Source organism: Equus asinus, chromosome 29 (genome assembly GCF_041296235.1).
Source record: "Equus asinus isolate D_3611 breed Donkey chromosome 29, EquAss-T2T_v2, whole genome shotgun sequence".
Lineage (NCBI taxonomy): Eukaryota > Metazoa > Chordata > Mammalia > Perissodactyla > Equidae > Equus > Equus asinus.
This window is the reverse complement of record NC_091818.1, coordinates 26,387,466-26,404,174: the sequence shown is the minus strand read 5'-3', so window position 1 is coordinate 26,404,174 and position 16,709 is coordinate 26,387,466. Positions and strand designations below refer to the sequence as shown.

The 16,709-nt window shown below is 43.9% G+C and overlaps 3 protein-coding genes across 4 annotated transcripts; all 3 read left to right on the top strand.

Annotated features, from left to right (window-relative positions):
* Positions 1-1,289: 1,289 nt before the first annotated feature.
* On the top strand, positions 1,290-5,373 carry COMMD3 (COMM domain containing 3). Its single transcript, XM_014865052.3, has 8 exons — positions 1,290-1,569; positions 2,903-3,014; positions 3,118-3,181; positions 3,277-3,311; positions 3,681-3,741; positions 3,834-3,890; positions 3,984-4,043; positions 4,988-5,373. Exons 1-8 carry the CDS (start codon positions 1,431-1,433, stop codon positions 5,045-5,047), a joined length of 588 nt encoding a protein of 195 aa, XP_014720538.1. The 5' UTR covers positions 1,290-1,430; the 3' UTR covers positions 5,048-5,373.
* Positions 5,374-6,419: 1,046 nt separating this feature from the next.
* LOC139042477 (brain acid soluble protein 1-like) lies at positions 6,420-7,221 on the top strand. Its single transcript, XM_070500837.1, has 3 exons — positions 6,420-6,427; positions 6,521-6,723; positions 6,869-7,221. The coding sequence occupies exons 1-3, from the start codon at positions 6,420-6,422 to the stop codon at positions 7,219-7,221; spliced, it is 564 nt and encodes a 187-aa protein (XP_070356938.1).
* On the top strand, positions 6,533-16,341 carry BMI1 (BMI1 proto-oncogene, polycomb ring finger). 2 transcript variants are annotated; one of them, XM_044762144.2, is made up of 10 exons: positions 6,533-6,860; positions 11,662-11,792; positions 12,149-12,245; positions 12,839-12,894; positions 12,986-13,036; positions 13,203-13,311; positions 13,392-13,437; positions 13,871-13,969; positions 14,327-14,407; positions 14,499-16,341. In XM_044762144.2, the coding sequence occupies exons 2-10, from the start codon at positions 11,681-11,683 to the stop codon at positions 14,826-14,828; spliced, it is 981 nt and encodes a 326-aa protein (XP_044618079.1). In that variant the 5' UTR covers positions 6,533-6,860; positions 11,662-11,680; the 3' UTR covers positions 14,829-16,341. The 2 variants fall into 2 exon arrangements, with proteins under 2 accessions (XP_044618079.1, XP_014720534.1); XM_014865048.3 differs by lacking the exon at positions 6,533-6,860 and adding an exon at positions 10,819-11,295.
* The last annotated feature ends 368 nt before the right edge of the window (positions 16,342-16,709 follow it).

Below are 16,709 nucleotides of genomic sequence, written 5' to 3'. Positions count from 1 at the left end.
CTGCTCCTACATGCTCACCGAAGTGAAGAGCTAGTTCACATGGCTTTCAAAGCTTTCAAAGGAGAACTGAGGAGTTACTCAGTCTGTTACTGATGCTAACTTATTCCATTTGCGTCCTGTTGTGAAATCAGGTGCTCTCTATGGATTGGTGCAAGGTTGAATGTTGACTGTATTCATTAGAAACAATTTGTTTTCAAATAAGCACCTAAATCATACCCAGAAAAGTGTTTCACCTTGAGTCTGTTTCAAATAATCGCTCCTAAAGACTAAAACACCTTTTTTTCTTATCCCTCCCCTCCACCCTAAAGAACTTGCATTTTGACTTTTTAAATTCTTTTGATCAAAAATGCATACTCTACTTTGCTTCGCGGTTTTTCTTTTAAAGAATCACTCTTGTTCTCCAACTTCGTAGAAATATAAAGGGGAAGTTAAACTTTATACAATATTTGAATCTTTAAATTGCGGGTCTCAACAACAGTAATTCACTCCTAACAAAAGTGTTGCCATTCCTAACTGTATTTTACTAAGATAACTGTCTGATATAAATACATGAAGTGTGTTTTTGAGTAATTAAAACTGGACCCATAGACGTAGTGAGTACAGCAGCACAAAACTTGTCTCAGTTTGCTTTTGAAAGGTATTTATTTGCAGCGGCATATAAAAATTTTAATTCTCTCCAGTGCGGTCGTGAATGATTTATTAGTCCCCCAACTATTGAGGTACAGTACGTACACATGCGCACTATAGGTAAGTGTGTATGTGTGTATACACACACCCCTCCCCATGCAGGAAGGAATCAATTACCGTATTCCAGAAATGACAATGAAAAAGGGAAAATAAACAATTACATAATTAGAGGTCTACAGTTTCACTCACTGCTTGGGGAGGGGGAGTGGTTTAAGCTGTTGAGTGAAAAAAAAAAAAACCCAAACCCCAAAAAACAACCAGTTGCCTTAAACTGGAGCGTCCCGCAGGCTTTCGCGCTGAGCGAGGAGCGGGGCAGAGCAGTGTTCGGGGGCGGTGGGGGCGGGGATCGCGACAGCTTCCAGCACCTCCCGAGGGGGTCCTGGAGGGGCCGCTCCCGCGGAGCCCCGCAGACGCTGGTGACAGTCCCGTTGGGCGCCCGGTGGCGGAGAAAGCACCGAGCGCGTCCACAAAGCGCGCGGGGCCGCCCCTGTCGCGGAGGCGCGGCAGCTCCGGCGGCTGGCGCAGAAGGAAACGCTGGACGGAAGCGGCGGCGGGGGCGGCGGGGGCGGCGGCGGGCGGCGGCGGGCGGCTGGGGGCGCGGGCGGAGAGGCCAGCGGGGAGGCCTCGGGCGGGGAGGCCCTCAGCCCGCGCCGCCGCCCGGGCGGCGTGCGCGCGCGGCCGATCAGCTGAGCGCGCGGCGCGCGTCACGTGGTGCGCGTGTCGAAGGTCACGGCGCGCTCACAATGGAGCTCTCGGAGTTTGTGCAGAAAGGCGTCCAGCGGCTGGCCGATCCCGGCTCCTTCGACTCCAACGCCTTCACGCTTCTCCTCCGGGCGGCTTTCCAGAGCCTGCTGGACGCCCAGGCGGACGAGGCCGTGTTAGGTAAGCCGCTCGGCTCCGAGCTGGATCGGCCTGGGTGGCGGGGCGCTCGGAGAAGAGGAGCGAGCCCGAGCGAGAGGGGAAAGCCCCGGGAAGAGGAAGTCTCCGGGCTTTGCCCTTCGCTCCGGACGGAGTGTGCGGTGCTGGCTCTGCCAGGACCCGGAGCGGACCCTGAGCATTGTTCCCTCCCCGGTTGGCACCTGCACACAGCCAGCTACACGTTCCCGGCCTGATTTCCCCTCCCAGTCTCTTTGTTCCTTTGTAAAGCCCGTGTTCAAGTCTTGTTTGTGGCCTAAAACGCGAAGATTTTCAGCCTGGTCGGAGGCAAAGGCTGTTTGACACTTGGACTTCATCAGGGGAGCTCCCTGCGATGAAAGCTTTCAGGGCTGGGCTGGCAAAAGTTTTAAAGGGTCTGTTTGCAAAGGAACTCCTAGGTCCAGTAGTGTTGACATTTTCCAACTTAGAGAATAGCTCAAGTTCCTCTGATGACTCCAACACTCTAGTTCTTATGTTTTGCACAGGTTCCACGCCTGGAACCTTAAAATAGGGTGCACAATGTTTTGTTCCGCGCTAGTGACCAGGAGGCGAGCCTCTTTTAAGTGGTCCGGTCAGTGATTGCGGAGAGCGGTGTCAGTATGGATTGAAGGCGTATTTTAAGACAGATCGCTTTTAGATAATTTTCTTAAATATAAATATCCCAACAATTCAAATTTTTGTTTTTTCTGTAGTTTCATGAACTAAACACTTGTACAAAAAAGTATGAAAGTGGAAGTTCTTTAAACGAAAATAGTAACCACCACCTGGGTTAATCTCAAAAAAAAAAAGGATGGCTGTCAAAACCTGAAAATATTTTGAAAATTGTGTGTTATATTGTGAACTGGTGCCTCCCCCCCCCCCCCATATATTAATGTCCAAGGAGCCAGTTAGCCTAAAATTAATCGATATTTACAGGGAAAGTTTATTCATTCTTAAATTACACCATGTAAAATATCTTCTTATTTTCCCCTGAATTTACTCCATCCAGCGTTAGAATGACCCCTGTATAGTTACTTTTTCTTGCGGACTGTAATTTTTTTAAAAACAGTAAAAATGTAAAGGCAAAATAAAGAAGATAATTGGGACCAGGTAACAGGAGAATTATTGGTGTGTGCTCTTGATCGTTTTGCCATTGACCTTGTTGCTCATCTCATTTACTTAAAATTGCCAGTCCTTATAGTTGAATTCTTTTTGTTGTCTTGTTAAAGACAGTTTTTACCCAAATTAAAATATCCTTTTTAGAAATATGACTACAGAGAATTTATTATCACAGGCATCACTGGCAATTAATTTATTTTAGATCACCCAGACTTGAAACATATCGACCCAGTGGTTTTAAAACATTGTCATGCAGCAGCTGCAACTTACATACTGGAGGCAGCAAAGCAAAGTGCTGACAAATCAACTCTAAGGTACAGGATTTATTTAAATATCCATTTATTTTGAAATAGTTCCTTTATGATTCCAATTTCAGTTTTTAGAATGGAGACTAAACTTTGGCTTTTTTTCCTTTAGCACTTATCTAGAAGACTGTAAATTTGATAGAGAGCGGATAGAACTGTTTTGCACAGAATATCAGGTTACTTACTTAAAATTTTTTAAATTAACAATTACTATTTTTCTTCTACTCTGTTTGCAAAGATGTGTTTTCTTTCTTTCTTTTTTTCCCCCCAGAATAATAAGAATTCCCTAGAAATCCTACTGGGAAGGTAGGTACTGTATAAGGTGTCAAGCTGAGCCACTTTTCAATTGCAGGTATGAATGGAGAGTGCTGGTGTGAAACAAAACAGGGCAAAAAAGCAGGGATCTTGACCAAAAGAAAAGGGGCCAAAGGGCAAGTGAAACAATTGAAGTTAAGCTAATGTTTTTAAAGGTAAAGTTTATTGAGATAATTTTTTAAACGCCCTTTTACTACTCAGAACTTGAAAATAAAGTTTAACAATGTTTTAAAATTCAGAATGGATTAAAATTGTGTGTGTGTGTGTGGGAGGTGGAAGGTGGACACCGTTCTTGGTGAAGATGAATACTGAGAGTTTTCCGGTAGATGTTGTGTACAAAATTATCATTGTATCTTTCAGTATAGGCACGTCTCTGCCTCATATAACTGATGTTTCCTGGCGTTTGGAATATCAGATAAAGGTAAAGTTTAACAAACTGTTCTCTAGGGGGATTTAGGGAACTTCTTAAAAAATAGACTTAGAGACTGAAATGTATGTGTTGTGTTGTTTTAGACCAATCAGCTTCAAAAGATGTACAGACCTGCATATTCGGTGACCTTAAATGTAGAGGTATTTATACATAAACCCTGTGTAGAAATGAAATGTGTAATGAAATTTAAAATTTCCTTGGTTTAAATAAACAGCGTTTTTTTCCTTCCTTAGAACACTGATTCCCAATCCCACCCAGAGATTAGTTTTCGTTGCAACATGGAACAGTTACAGGTACAGTATTAGGATCTGCCAATATGTCTGTCTTTTTATAGATGTTTAATTGAGGATTATGCTTATGTAAAGTTCAAAAGAAAAATAATCTAACCATGTGTCAGTAGATAATGAAGGTTGATTAAGGATTTAATGGGAAGGGGGCTTCAAAAGCAATATTTTAATGTGGTCTTCACTTTTGAAATTAAGCTGTTACTAACAGAGAATTGATCTGTATTTGCTGTTCCCTCCCATTAAAATAAACTTCTGAAGTGTATTGTTGAGTGTAAATTCCTTCTATTTGTGATGAGTTTGATCCAATAGGACAAAGCAAAATTAAGAGCATGTCTTTGAAAATGTCTTCTTTGGTTTCAGAAATTGAATTAAACTTTCAAAACAGGGTTTTTAAACAGTGGTTTTAAATGACTTTTTATAAAGGACCAAGTATACATAAGATTCCAAAACTGTTTATATTGCCAATGTAAGACTGGGGACATTCAAAACTACATTGATTAATGGCCATGACAACGAATGTATTTCTTACCGCCTAAAAAAATGAAGATCATTACTTGAAATTTTGATGAAATTGGATTTATCAAAAGGCATCTCCTGCAGAGTCGTTTTAATATAATCATCAATCAAACTTTAAACTTTCAGAAAATGTGAACACAGCATAATCTTTGTTAGATAACTTGAGAAATTTAATTTGATATACCTTGCCTGTTAAAGAGGGTTCGGTTAGAAATCCTATTTCAAATCTGAGGGCAAGTAGCCCATTTGAAGGTGAAATATTTTAGAGGAAAACCTTCTTTTGACCAACAGTGGTTTGTCAAAGGTTAAAATCCTCGTGAATTTTAATCTTGTTTAGAAAGTGTCTCCCGACTTTTTTCTTGCATCTTTCTCAAACTTGGATACTTCTTTCTCGTGTTTTATTCTAAAAACGTGGCATTAAATACGTCTTTTAGGACTTAGTGGGGAAACTTAAAGATGCTGCCAAAAGCCTGGAAAGAGCAACTCAGTTGTAACCTGGGGAAGTTAACGATCCGCCCGGGTCTAGAGGAAGACCAGGAACGCCTTGCCATCGGCAGAAGCGTCGTTGATGCGAGCTGGATGTCCTCCTTTTCAGTAGAAACCCTTTTCCTTTTTGGATTTATGTTACTCATCAATTTTGACACTCTTATTTTTTTACACTTGCGAAATGTAAGTGGAGGGTGGAGGGAAATTCTGCCTAAGTATTTGAGTCATCTTTAGTGTGAACTGCACATTGATCCCATTTTGATCTTTTTCAAGTCTAACAAAAGGAGGTAGACAGTATTACACTCTGAATAAATAAGTTGTTCCCACAAAAAGAGTGGCGAGAGTGTGTTTGGATTTGAGTTTGTGTGTTAATTATTACTTTGAAGACATAGATACGATTAGCGTTAACTTTTGACGATCGCCTTTTCTCTGGATTAGAGTTAGGCACGGGGGAAAGGATGCGATCTCCGGGGTTTGTGGAAGACTCCGGTTTCGGGACTCGGGGAGCGGGCGCGGGGGCCCCGCGGCGGGAGCCGGCCCGTCCCGTTACCTGCGCCGGAGGGCTCGCCCGCAGCCGGCCCCTCGCGCGGGGCTCCCAAGGCCAGGCCGGCAGCCCCCGCGCCGAGCCCCTGCCCCGAGCGAGCCGCTGCCCGCGCGCGCCCCGCCTCGGCCGCCGGCGGGCGGGGAAGGGGCCCGCGCGGCCGCGGGAAGGCAGGGGCGGGCGCTGTTGTTTCCGCGAGCCCAGCTTGGGCGCAGGTTCCGCGCTGCGACGCCGGAGCCTGGGCCGCAGCCCGCGGGGCCGCCGGGGCCGAGCGGGGGGCGGTGGCCGGGCGGTCTCCCCGGCGGGAGCCCGGGGACGTGTGCGCCGCGGGCGGAGGCGGGCGGCGGAAAGAAAGAAATAACGGGGGGGCGGGCGGCGCTGCGTGCGGGGCCCGAGCGATGCCCGCGCCGAGAGCAGGGTGGCGCGTGTGGCGCGGTGGAGAAATGTCTCCGCGGCCGCCAGCACCGCCGCCGCTGCGCAAAGCCCGGGGGAGGGGGCCGGGGCGCGCGGCTCGGAGGGGAGGGGGCGGCCGCGGGCCCGACTACACCGACACTAATTCCCAGGCCGCCCTTAAGGAATGAGGGGGAGCACGTGACCCGGTGGGGGGGCGGCGGGGGGAGGGGGCGGGCGGACTCTGAGCCATTTTGGAGCCGGTGTCAGTTTCCACTCTGCCTTCAGCGGTGCATTTTTTTTCCACCCTCCCCTCCCCCTCCTCATCCTTCCTCCCCTCCCCCCGCCTCTCCGCACGCACACACACGGCGCCCCCCAGCCGCCCTCCTCCCCCCCAGCAACTATGAAATAATAATCGTAGTATTAAAGGCAGAGATCGGGGCGAGACAATGGGGATGTTGGCGAGGGAGCCCCGATCCGGATTAGAAACACCTCCCAGCCCCGCAGAATAATACTGATCGCGCCCCCTCCGCGCGCTCCCTCCCCCGAGTGCGGAGCGGGAGGAGGCGGCGGCGGCCGAGGAGGAGGAGGAGGAGGCCCAGGAGGAGGAGGCGTTGGAGGCCGAGGAGGAGGAGGAGGAGGAGGAGGAGGCCGCGGAGGAGGAGGAGGCCGAGGCGGAGGAGGAGGAGGAGGCCGGGCTCGGGAGGCAGCATGAGCCGAGCGCGGCGGCCGCGGCTCCTCTCGGCTGCGCTCGTTGCCCATTGACAGCGGCGTCTGCAGCTCGCTTCAAGATGGCCGCTTGGCTCACATTCATTTTCTGCTGAACGACTTTTAACTTTCATTGTCTTTTCCGCCCGCTTCGATCGCCTCTCGCCGGCTGCTTTTTCCGGGTACGTAGGAGGCGAGGCGCCTCCGGGACGGGGCCGGGGGGCGGCGGGGGCCGCGCGGGGCTCGGGCCGGCCGCGGGTGGACGGGGAGCGGCCCCCCCCGCGCCTCGCCCGCGCCGGCCGGGAGGGCGCTGACAGCGTGGGCGCCGAGCCCCGCGCCGCCGCCCGGCCGCCCGGCCGCCGGCCCCGCGCGCCGCCCGCGCCCGCCGCCCGCGCGCGCGCGCCCGCCGCCGCCCGCCGACTCCCGCGGCGCCGGGACCGACCCGCAGCCCGCGCCGCGCCGCCGCCGCCAGCCGGGCTCGGCGCCGCTCCAGCCGCCGCCCGCTCCAGCCCCGGCCGCGCCGCGCGCCGCCCCACGTTTTAGTTCCTTTCTCCCCCGAGCGCCCCTCTACCCCTTCGCGACGCACATGGCCCCCGAGAAGAACACTCGTATTTGCAGCCTCGGCGGCTCGCCCGGCCGCGGCGCCCTTTGTTGAGAGGTAGATTTTGATGAAGCGGGGACGGGCTCCTGAAATCGAGAGCTGCTCGGGTCAAGTGGCTTCCCTCCTCTCCCGAAGAAAGGGCTTTTGAGGGGTTTAAACCTTCAGAGAACGCCCCCATTTTATAGGGACGGGTAACGTGGGGGGCGGCGATCCCACCGAGGTGGGTGTTAGGCTGGAGAGAGCCCGGACAAAAATGTTATTAACTTAAGTTGGAGGGACACTTGTGTGAAATTGGATGGCTTGTAAGATGGCGGTTGCCAGTTGTTTCTAAGGTCTCCTGCATTTATGTTTAAAATGGTAAAGTTTTCGAGGTGCGATCTGTTGGGAGTCTGGGACAAGTTCTCTAAACGTTGCTCGGGAGGTGCTCCCTGGGAAGTGGGCATTTCAAATTTGGAGCTTTTTTTGGAGTGATGATGGTGACTGGACGTTAGTGTAGCAGGAGGTTTCCTTTCTTTCTTTCCTTCTTTAGCCCCTTTTTCTTTTTCTCCTTCTCGGAGACTGTAGTTTTTCTCTCAACCTCTGTGATGGGATGCACCTAGAACCATGACTGAAGCCCACTGCGTTTTATAGGTTTTGCTAAATGTCAAAATAGGTCATGTAGAAAAGAGATGCTTTGGGAAAGGAGCACTAAAAAGTTGATTGCATATGTTTACGCAGTCTTTTGGGTTTGACAGCATGATGGCATGATCTTTTTCCCAGAGATTTACAGTTAATAATTGGAAGTAAACAAGTAGAGGGACTTTGATCATTCCCAATTGCAATAAAAGGATTTAGTGGGCTTAGTGGTCACGGTTCAATATTTGAAAGAGAAGGATGTATTAACCCCTTCCCTTAAAGTAGGCAAAATTCTAGGCATATTTATCCAAATCCAAGAGTAGGTGGGTGGTACCTAGAATGTTCTGAGTAGTTCAACCTATGTTTTATGGGAACCTTAACCCTCAAGTTCTGGAAACACCATAAGCTACACTAAACACTTGAAAGTTAAGGATGCAAATTGTTGACAGTATATACTAACTTAGGAGAGTATATTAACATTTGAGGTTGAATTTAAGTAGGCTGATCAGAATCCCTTGGAGATTGATTTTATGAGCAAATTTATAAATTTTTTTAATACTTGAGTTCATTCCCATCTGCCCCAAAGTACAAAGGTGTTTGAAATCAGCTACCTGTGCAAATTATACGCCTAGTAACAGTATCTTTAAAGCCACATAAAAGTTACTGTGTATGAATGTGTATACACGCACGCACACATAGACAGGCTTTTGTAAGAAAACCGAGCATTTAATTGCAGTTGGTAAAGCCATTAATACTCTACCACCAAGTTCTTGGATGGGCATTAAGTGCCCACATAGGCAGAATTCTCCCTACGAGTCAAGTTAACCCCACCTTTACCCATGCTTGTGTTGGACTGTGAGCTCCAACTGGGGTTATGGAGTTCTATTGCGTTTCTTAGATTTCAGTAGTTGAGCTGATTGTTAACATAAGAACTTGCTTCTGTTTTCCTTCATTTTGACATTACTGGTGTTAGGCCTCCAACTAAACTGACAGCCCCAACTGAGTACGTTATAATGGCAAGTTTTAACTCTTGAGTCTTTTTACCATCGTGTCTTTCGTGCATTTTTGCTTGCTTAACTTGCAGTTTCTGTGTTGGAACCCAGAAGGTTTTCATTTCTAAGGCGCAAGAGATTGTTTGTTAAACCTTATTAAGCATGTCAAACGTTTTGGAAGTCTCTATTAGGTTGCCAGTACTTTCAAATGGTATAAAAAGATAAAGAACTGATTTTTTACCCAAGTAACAAAGTGATATTTACTAGCATTATAAAAGGTAATAGGGTTGTGGCCACATTCTTCTGAACTGAGGTAGAGGAGTTGTGTGAATTAAGACTGAAGATGAATTTGAAAGGGTTTTGGTCAAGTACATGTGACTGAAATGTTCAAAGCCAACCAGTGGCTAACCCTCCATTGAGGTTTGATTGTTCTATGTGTTAATATCTGTGTTGGTTTTCTGTAAAGCAGAGGAGAACTAAAGGCAGCTATTTTTCTTGAAGCCCCTTCCTAGACTTCATGATCAGTGGCATTATGTGATGTGCTTTCACAAGGAGACAAAAGTATCACCTTGTTAACTATCTTTCTAGGAAAGGTCCTTAGGTTTCACAAGGAGAGTTTTCTTTAAGAACCAAGAAGGCTTGTCTTTAATCACCAAGGACAATAGATTGAAATATTGCTGCTCTTTAGGGCCACTGCTCCACCTACAACTCCTCTGCAACCCTACTTAGATTTATCTTAATAACATGTTGACAATATTCTTCTGAACAAGTAATCCAAAGATAACTGAGGAGTCACACGTGGAGTTCTCTGGTTGAAGTCGCTGGTTGCCACTGTGGTCACTTTCATAAAAGAGGCTTTGTTTTGTTTTTACCGTTTTTTTGGTACTCTGAAGCTTTTAGTTTCAGCCATTGAGGTATGTTGATTGGTATTTCCCTCTACTGCATTAAAATTCCCTAAGAATTAAAACTTGAGATGCACCTTTCAGTTTCCCAAGTTCCTAGATTTCTCTTCAAGGCAGCTTTGAGAATGTACTTCAGACAAGCCTAGAAGCTTAGTCTTATTTCAGGTTCTGAAATGAATGAAGAGGGGGTAGGAAAGGCATTTTTCAAGAATACTACGCGAAGTAATTGACTTCCCTGATTGTCCGCTGGTGTATTGTTGCTGACAGTTCCCCACCGTGACTTTTCTGTAATATATGGTATCTGTTGGGAATGTATGGTTTCATCGTGTGGAGGTCTGTATGGAGGTTAGGCTGAGAAAATGACATTTGTTTTTCTCTCCTCTCGTTGCTGTGGGTTGACAAGGTGTTGATTTAGCGTTGGGAATGGGCTGGTCACAGGGTTCTTTACATATTGTCACTATCGTACCGATTAAAGTAGTTTTTCTTGCCTCCAGCATAGTTCAGATGAAACACAGGGCTTTGCCCCCTCCTCTTCTTGTGAAACAGATTTCAGTTTTCAGCCTCTCCAAAACTTTGTATCGCTCATCTAATCTACAGGAGAACTTCATATTAGAGAAGAGAGCTTTAAAGAGGTTCAGTTCAATAAACATCTCTGCAATTTGAGCCCTGACGGTTTCGGGCTAAGTGCACAGTTGGCAATTCTCAAGCATCCCTCCGTGAAATTTTTGACCTAGTGATTTCTAACAGGAGAGACCAAAAGAGTCAAGATCTGAAAGAAGCTCTTCGCACCGAGTCGACGTGGAAAGAGGCCCCCAAGAGTGTCCGAAATGGCCGGGAGCGCGGTGTGCACTTTCCCTTCCCACTCGCACGCTCCGGGGTCCCCCAGGCTGCCGGCCGGGGCGCCGCGGGCCGCGGTCCTGCTCCCCGGCGCCGCGGGCCTCGTGGGGCCGCCCCACCCCCGCGCCGCGGCGCCCGCACCCCACCCCGCCCCCGCGCCGGCCCCGCCCCCGCGCCGCGCGGCCCCTCCCCCGCGCCCGCCGCCGCCGCCGCCCGGCCGCCCCGCACGCCCGCCGAAGCTCCGGGCTCGGCCCGGCTCCGCGCGGAGTTGCAGCGGTGGCCGCATGCCAAGTGTAAGTGTAAGTTGCTATGGAAACCCCGACCAAGGCGAGTTCCGAATCCGGAGCGAGACGGAGCCCCGGGCGCCGCCGGATCCGCCCCTCGCATCCCGGCCCCCCGGCGTCCGCGCGCTCAGGCCCCAGCCCGAGGCCGACTCGAGGTGCTTCTCCTGCGGCCCCGGCACCCAGCTCCGGAAATGCCAGGGATGCAGATAGAGCCGAATTTGTTTTCCCTTTGTATCGAGTAAAAACGTGCCAACTTCTGGTTGCTGGAACCGCCTAAAACAACAGGAACCCCTGGGAAGCCAGGGCATGCTCCCGGATTTTCGACTGAAGATCCATAAGGAAGTTTTACAATAAATTGGGAGACCTGGAACAAGCCCTGGCGGTTGGTAAATATCTGCGGGGACTGTGTGGCGTCGGCAGCAGCCGTGGGGCTGCTAGGCTGGAGGACAAATGGAAGAAAAAGACTCGAATACTCTCAGCTCCCAGCCCCCACCCCAGACCTTTTCTTCTCCCTCCTGGAATTACTTGAGGGACCAGAAGTTACTTCAGTTGGATCCGTTTTCACCGTTTCAGTAGAATTGATTCGTCTGATTAGTAAACGTTTTCTGTAGAAAACGTTGGGACGGTCCGGCTGTACAGTGTTAAACGAGTTTTATGAAGTCCTCAGCGTTTCAGAGTGCACAGTTACTAGGAGTTGCGGATAATTCACTTCTCTTTCTCTGAATTATGGCCAATCTTTCTGTGTTTTGCAGGATCTGTTATCAAGCAGAAATGCATCGAACAACCAGAATCAAGATCACTGAGCTAAATCCCCACCTAATGTGTGTGCTTTGTGGAGGGTACTTCATTGATGCCACGACCATAATAGAATGTCTACATTCCTGTAAGTACAAAGTGTCACACCTTTTTCGTGTCATGTATATTTAACATTTCATCCTGAAATTTGAAAACTAACAATTCCAGCAATCCTTGAGAATGCTGGTACCAAATGACGAAGTCTTTTTCTTGTCTTGCGTTTAATGACTTTTTGTTAATACATACTTAATAAAATATTATTGTGTAAGCACAGCCATGCAATGTATCAGTGTTCTCGCGATATTAATTGAGTGAGTTTATTTAATTGGAAATTCTTTTTGGCTTTACCATTTTGCTGCTTCTAGTTCTCTGTTTCTGACACTAATTTTAATGCTTTAGAATCTAATTTCTAAAGTTAAAAACTTTATGTGTTTCCACTTCTAGTCTGTAAAACATGTATTGTGCGTTACCTGGAGACCAGCAAGTATTGTCCTATCTGTGATGTCCAAGTTCACAAAACCAGACCACTACTGAATATAAGGTAGGGAAATGTTTATAATCATTGTTTGTAATTGTTATTGGAATTCCATAATTTAGTGAATTTACCCTTGAATCCCACCTCTTGTGGGCTTTGTGGAGGGGGGCCTTTAATTTCTTGCCATTTTAATGATGACTAACTTTGAACAAAGTTCCATATTATTCAAGTAATTTTGAGGATTTTTAACCATCTTTTAAATGCTGAATTACTTCTCCAATAAAGTATTGGTTTATTGACTTCATGACAGGCAAAAGTGAACGTATTAAAGAGCTTCCATTCTCTGCTCTTTATTTTCTTTCATATTAGCTAATTTAGTAACTTGAAAGGCATGCTTTTCTTGACTCCGTGAAATATGAAGAATTTATTAGTGAATATAAAATAAAGTATTTTTTTTACTAATTTAAAAGAATGCTGCTACCTAAAGAACTTTTATTCTCATAATTCATTGTTATCCTGTTGATGTAGTTATAGACAGAGTCACTATCAAGTAAAATACGATAGCACAAAGAAAACAAAGAATCTGTAATAGTTTATGAATGCTTTTAGTTTTTGCTGTCTTAATTGATAGGTTACTTTTCTAATTTCTTCTTTTTCAGGTCAGATAAAACTCTTCAAGATATTGTATACAAATTAGTTCCAGGGCTTTTCAAAAGTGAGTAACTTGCTTTAAAATGAATGTTAAAAAAGTATTTATTGGTTTTACCTGCTATGCCAAATGTTTGTCTTTTTTTCCTTGCCTTTAGATGAAATGAAGAGAAGAAGGGATTTTTATGCAGCTCATCCTTCAGCCGACGGTAAACTTTTTGGAGGGGGGAAGACATTTTATTTGGAGGGAGAACTTAGTAGCCAGTAAATTATTAAAATTGAATTTAATCTGAAGTATCATTTCCATTCTCCTATATATGATATTTTAATTAAATATTTATTTTTTTTAAATTGAATTTCAAAATGTCTTTATAGCTGCCAATGGCTCTAATGAAGATAGAGGAGAAGTTGCAGATGAAGATAAGAGAATTATAACTGATGATGAGATAATAAGCTTATCCATTGAATTCTTTGATCAGAACAGGTAAATTCTTTAGGAAATGTGTTTTATGTTAATCTGGTTATTGGATACATTGTTCCACTAATAAATTATCTTTTTCTTAGATTGGATCGGAAAGTAAACAAAGACAAGGAGAAATCTAAGGAGGAGGTATGTTCCGTGTCACAAAAACATAGAAGGAACATTGTTTGGATTCTAGATTTTATGAGGGTGTATCTCGCCTTTTAGAATATTCTAGGGTCAGATGATGCTGTCAAATAGAAGAAAGTTGTCATGTTTGATGTTTGAGCGACCTATATCCCATAGTTAATAGATAGGATTTATTTTATATGTGATTATTATTCTTACAAAGTATTTTAAATAATTAATGTTTAATGCTTTGATATACATAAAGTTTCCTTATTCTATCAGGAATCTGTTCATTTAGTATTTATATAGTAAACTCAAAGTGTAGTTGAGAATTTTATCACATCCCTGCTTCGGTATTTGTACCTTTTATCATATTCAGGCAATCTAATTGAAACTCTTTTCTTTTCTGATAGTTAGGAATTAAAAAAAATTACTTTTCTAACTATACTCGTAGGTGAATGATAAAAGATACTTACGATGCCCAGCAGCAATGACCGTGATGCACCTGAGGAAGTTTCTCAGAAGTAAAATGGACATACCTAATACTTTCCAGGTACCTTCTTCATAGTCGTCATTCATTTTATTTAGATCTCTTTCTTAATTCAATGACTCTTTTCTTTTTGGATTCTGAACCCAAAAAAGCAACAGAATTTTTTTTTAATTTAGCACTTAATTCAGAAGTATCTCTTACAGTTTGGTACGAATTCTGTTTTATGCTATGAAAACAAGTTCCGTAGTAATTTCAAGAAATATTTTTCCTAATTTGAAGTTTCAAGGGGGAGTCTTTCTTTGTCCAAACGTTTGGAGAAAATGTCTTTGAAAACATTTTTGGATTATATTTAGATGACCCGAAAAAAATCTAGATTTACCTTTGTGATACTTAATAATTGAAAATATTATTTTTCAATAGATTGATGTCATGTATGAAGAGGAACCTTTAAAGGATTACTATACACTAATGGATATTGCCTACATTTATACCTGGAGAAGGGTAAGGAGCCTGTCTAATACTTGCAAATTATCGTGGTAAACTGTTTTTAAAGAGTTGAGACTGATTTTTTTTTTTCCTTTTAACTTTGTAGAATGGTCCGCTTCCTTTGAAATACAGAGTTCGACCTACTTGTAAAAGAATGAAGATCAGTCATCAGAGAGATGGACTGACAAATGCTGGAGAACTGGAAAGTGACTCTGGGAGTGACAAGGCCAACAGCCCAGCAGGAGGCATGCCCTCCACCTCTTCTTGTTTGCCTAGCCCCAGCACTCCAGTCCAGTCTCCTCACCCTCAGTTCCCTCACATTTCCAGTACTATGAATGGAACCAGCAGCAGCCCCAGTGGTAACCACCAATCCTCCTTTGCCAATAGACCTCGAAAATCGTCTGTAAATGGGTCGTCAGCAACGTCTTCTGGTTGATATCTGAGACTGTTAAGGAAAAAAAATTTTAAACCCCTGATTTATATAGATCTCTCCATGCCATTACAGCTTTATAGATGCTAATACATGTGACTATCGTCCGATTTGCTTTCTTTTGTAGTGACATTGAATTTGGCTATAAAAGATGGACTAGATGTGATATTCATATGGACGTTAATTGAAAGGAAAGGTTGTTCCTATAAAGAATTGGTTTCTGAGAAGGCAGGCAGGATTTTTTTCTGTGTGTTAGGAAAGATGTGAAATGGTTTCTGTAACCATTGTTTGGGTTTAAAAATATTCTGCAGTGGATATAAACATTGGGCCATAGTTTGTTAATCTCAACTAACGCCTACATTACGTTCTCCTTGATTGTTCTTGTTATTATGCTGTTTTGTGAACCTGTAGAAAACAAGTGCTTTTTATCTTGAAATACAACAAACAGAAAGAATATGCATAGAATAATGCATTCTATGTAGCCATGTCACTGTGAATAACGATTTCTTGCATATTTAGCCATTTTGATTCCTGTTTGATTTTTACTTCTCTGTTGCTACGCAAAACCGATCAAAGGAAAGTAAACTTCAGTTTTACAATCTGTATGCCTAAAAGCGGGTACTACCGTTTATTTTACTGACTTGTTTAAATGATTCGCTTTTGTAAGAATCAGATGGCATTATGCTTGTTGTACAATGCCATATTGGTATATGACATAACAGGAAACAGTATTGTATGATATATTTATAAATACTATAAAGAAAATATTGTGTTTCATGCATTCAGAAATGGTTGTTAAATTCTCCTGACTGGTTCGACCTTTGCAGATACCCAATGTTTGAGCCTTATCAGCATAGAATATTTTTAATGTGGCTATCTAATTCTAAATTCTGTTCCATTGGAAGCAACTGGCAAATCATCATACTGACTTTCTCTAGTAATAAATGTTTACTTTTAAAATTAATTGTTTCGGTAAAGAAAAACTTTTAAGGAATTTGAAAATAGTGTCTTCATTTCCCATTGCTTATGATGGAATCAGTGTGTTTTTAAAATGTATATTGATCACTATAACTCTAAAACAAATTTTTAAATAAACCAGCAAATTGCTGGAAGAAGGCATTTTATCTAAAATTATTTTAATATGTGGTATAGCAGTAATTTCAAATTTAAGAGTTGCTTTTACAGTTATAAACAATGGCATATGCCCTCTTTCTAATCTCTGGAAATAGAAGCAATTTATTACGAGCTTCTACAGGTATTCATTTTTAAATAGAGTGGGTATGTTGAATTTAAAATATGAATAACCCCAACAATTTTCCATTTGTGTTTTGCTTCGGTCGAACTTGGTGTGTGTTCATCACCCATCGGTTATTTGTAAGGGTGTTTATTCTATATGAATATCGTTTCATGTTTGTATGGGAAAATTGTAGGTAAACATTTCATTGTCCCCAGTCTGCAAAAGAAGCACAATTCTATTGCTTTGTCTTGCTTATAGTCATTAAATCATTACTTTTACATATATTGCTGTTACTTCTGCTTTCTTTAAAGATACAGTAAATGAAGTTTTATGAAACCACAAAATACATATATTTTTATTTTGACCTAAATTTGTACAGTCCCATTGTAAGTGTTGTTTCTAATTATAGATGTAAAATTAAATTTCATTTGTAATTGGGGAAAAATCCAATAAAAAGGATATTCATTTAGAAAATAGCTAAGACTTTAATAAAAATTTGATATGAAAAGCACAATGTGCAGAAGTTTTGGAAACTCTATTGTGGATTACAACAGGTAAAAACTACAGAGAATCCCGTGCTGTCTTAAATAGTGATGTTGCTAAGAAGTACATGCTTTGTTGTATAATTGCTTGAAAGCCCAATTGAAAGA

Excerpts from the sequence above, each read along its gene's own strand:
- COMMD3 (XM_014865052.3), top strand. The coding sequence starts at position 1,431 with ATGGAGCTCTCGGAGTTTGTGCAGAAAGGCGTCCAGCGGCTGGCCGAT. Across the intron at positions 3,312-3,680 it reads CTAGAAATCCTACTGGGAAG|TATAGGCACGTCTCTGCCTC; the intron begins GTAGGTACTGTA and ends TGTATCTTTCAG. Across the intron at positions 4,044-4,987 it reads GCAACATGGAACAGTTACAG|GACTTAGTGGGGAAACTTAA; the intron begins GTACAGTATTAG and ends TACGTCTTTTAG.
- LOC139042477 (XM_070500837.1), top strand. Across the intron at positions 6,724-6,868 it reads GGCTCCTCTCGGCTGCGCTC|GAGGCGAGGCGCCTCCGGGA; the intron begins GTTGCCCATTGA and ends CCGGGTACGTAG.
- BMI1 (XM_044762144.2), top strand. The coding sequence starts at position 11,681 with ATGCATCGAACAACCAGAATCAAGATCACTGAGCTAAATCCCCACCTA. Across the intron at positions 13,037-13,202 it reads AGCTCATCCTTCAGCCGACG|CTGCCAATGGCTCTAATGAA; the intron begins GTAAACTTTTTG and ends ATGTCTTTATAG. Across the intron at positions 13,438-13,870 it reads AGGAGAAATCTAAGGAGGAG|GTGAATGATAAAAGATACTT; the intron begins GTATGTTCCGTG and ends CTATACTCGTAG.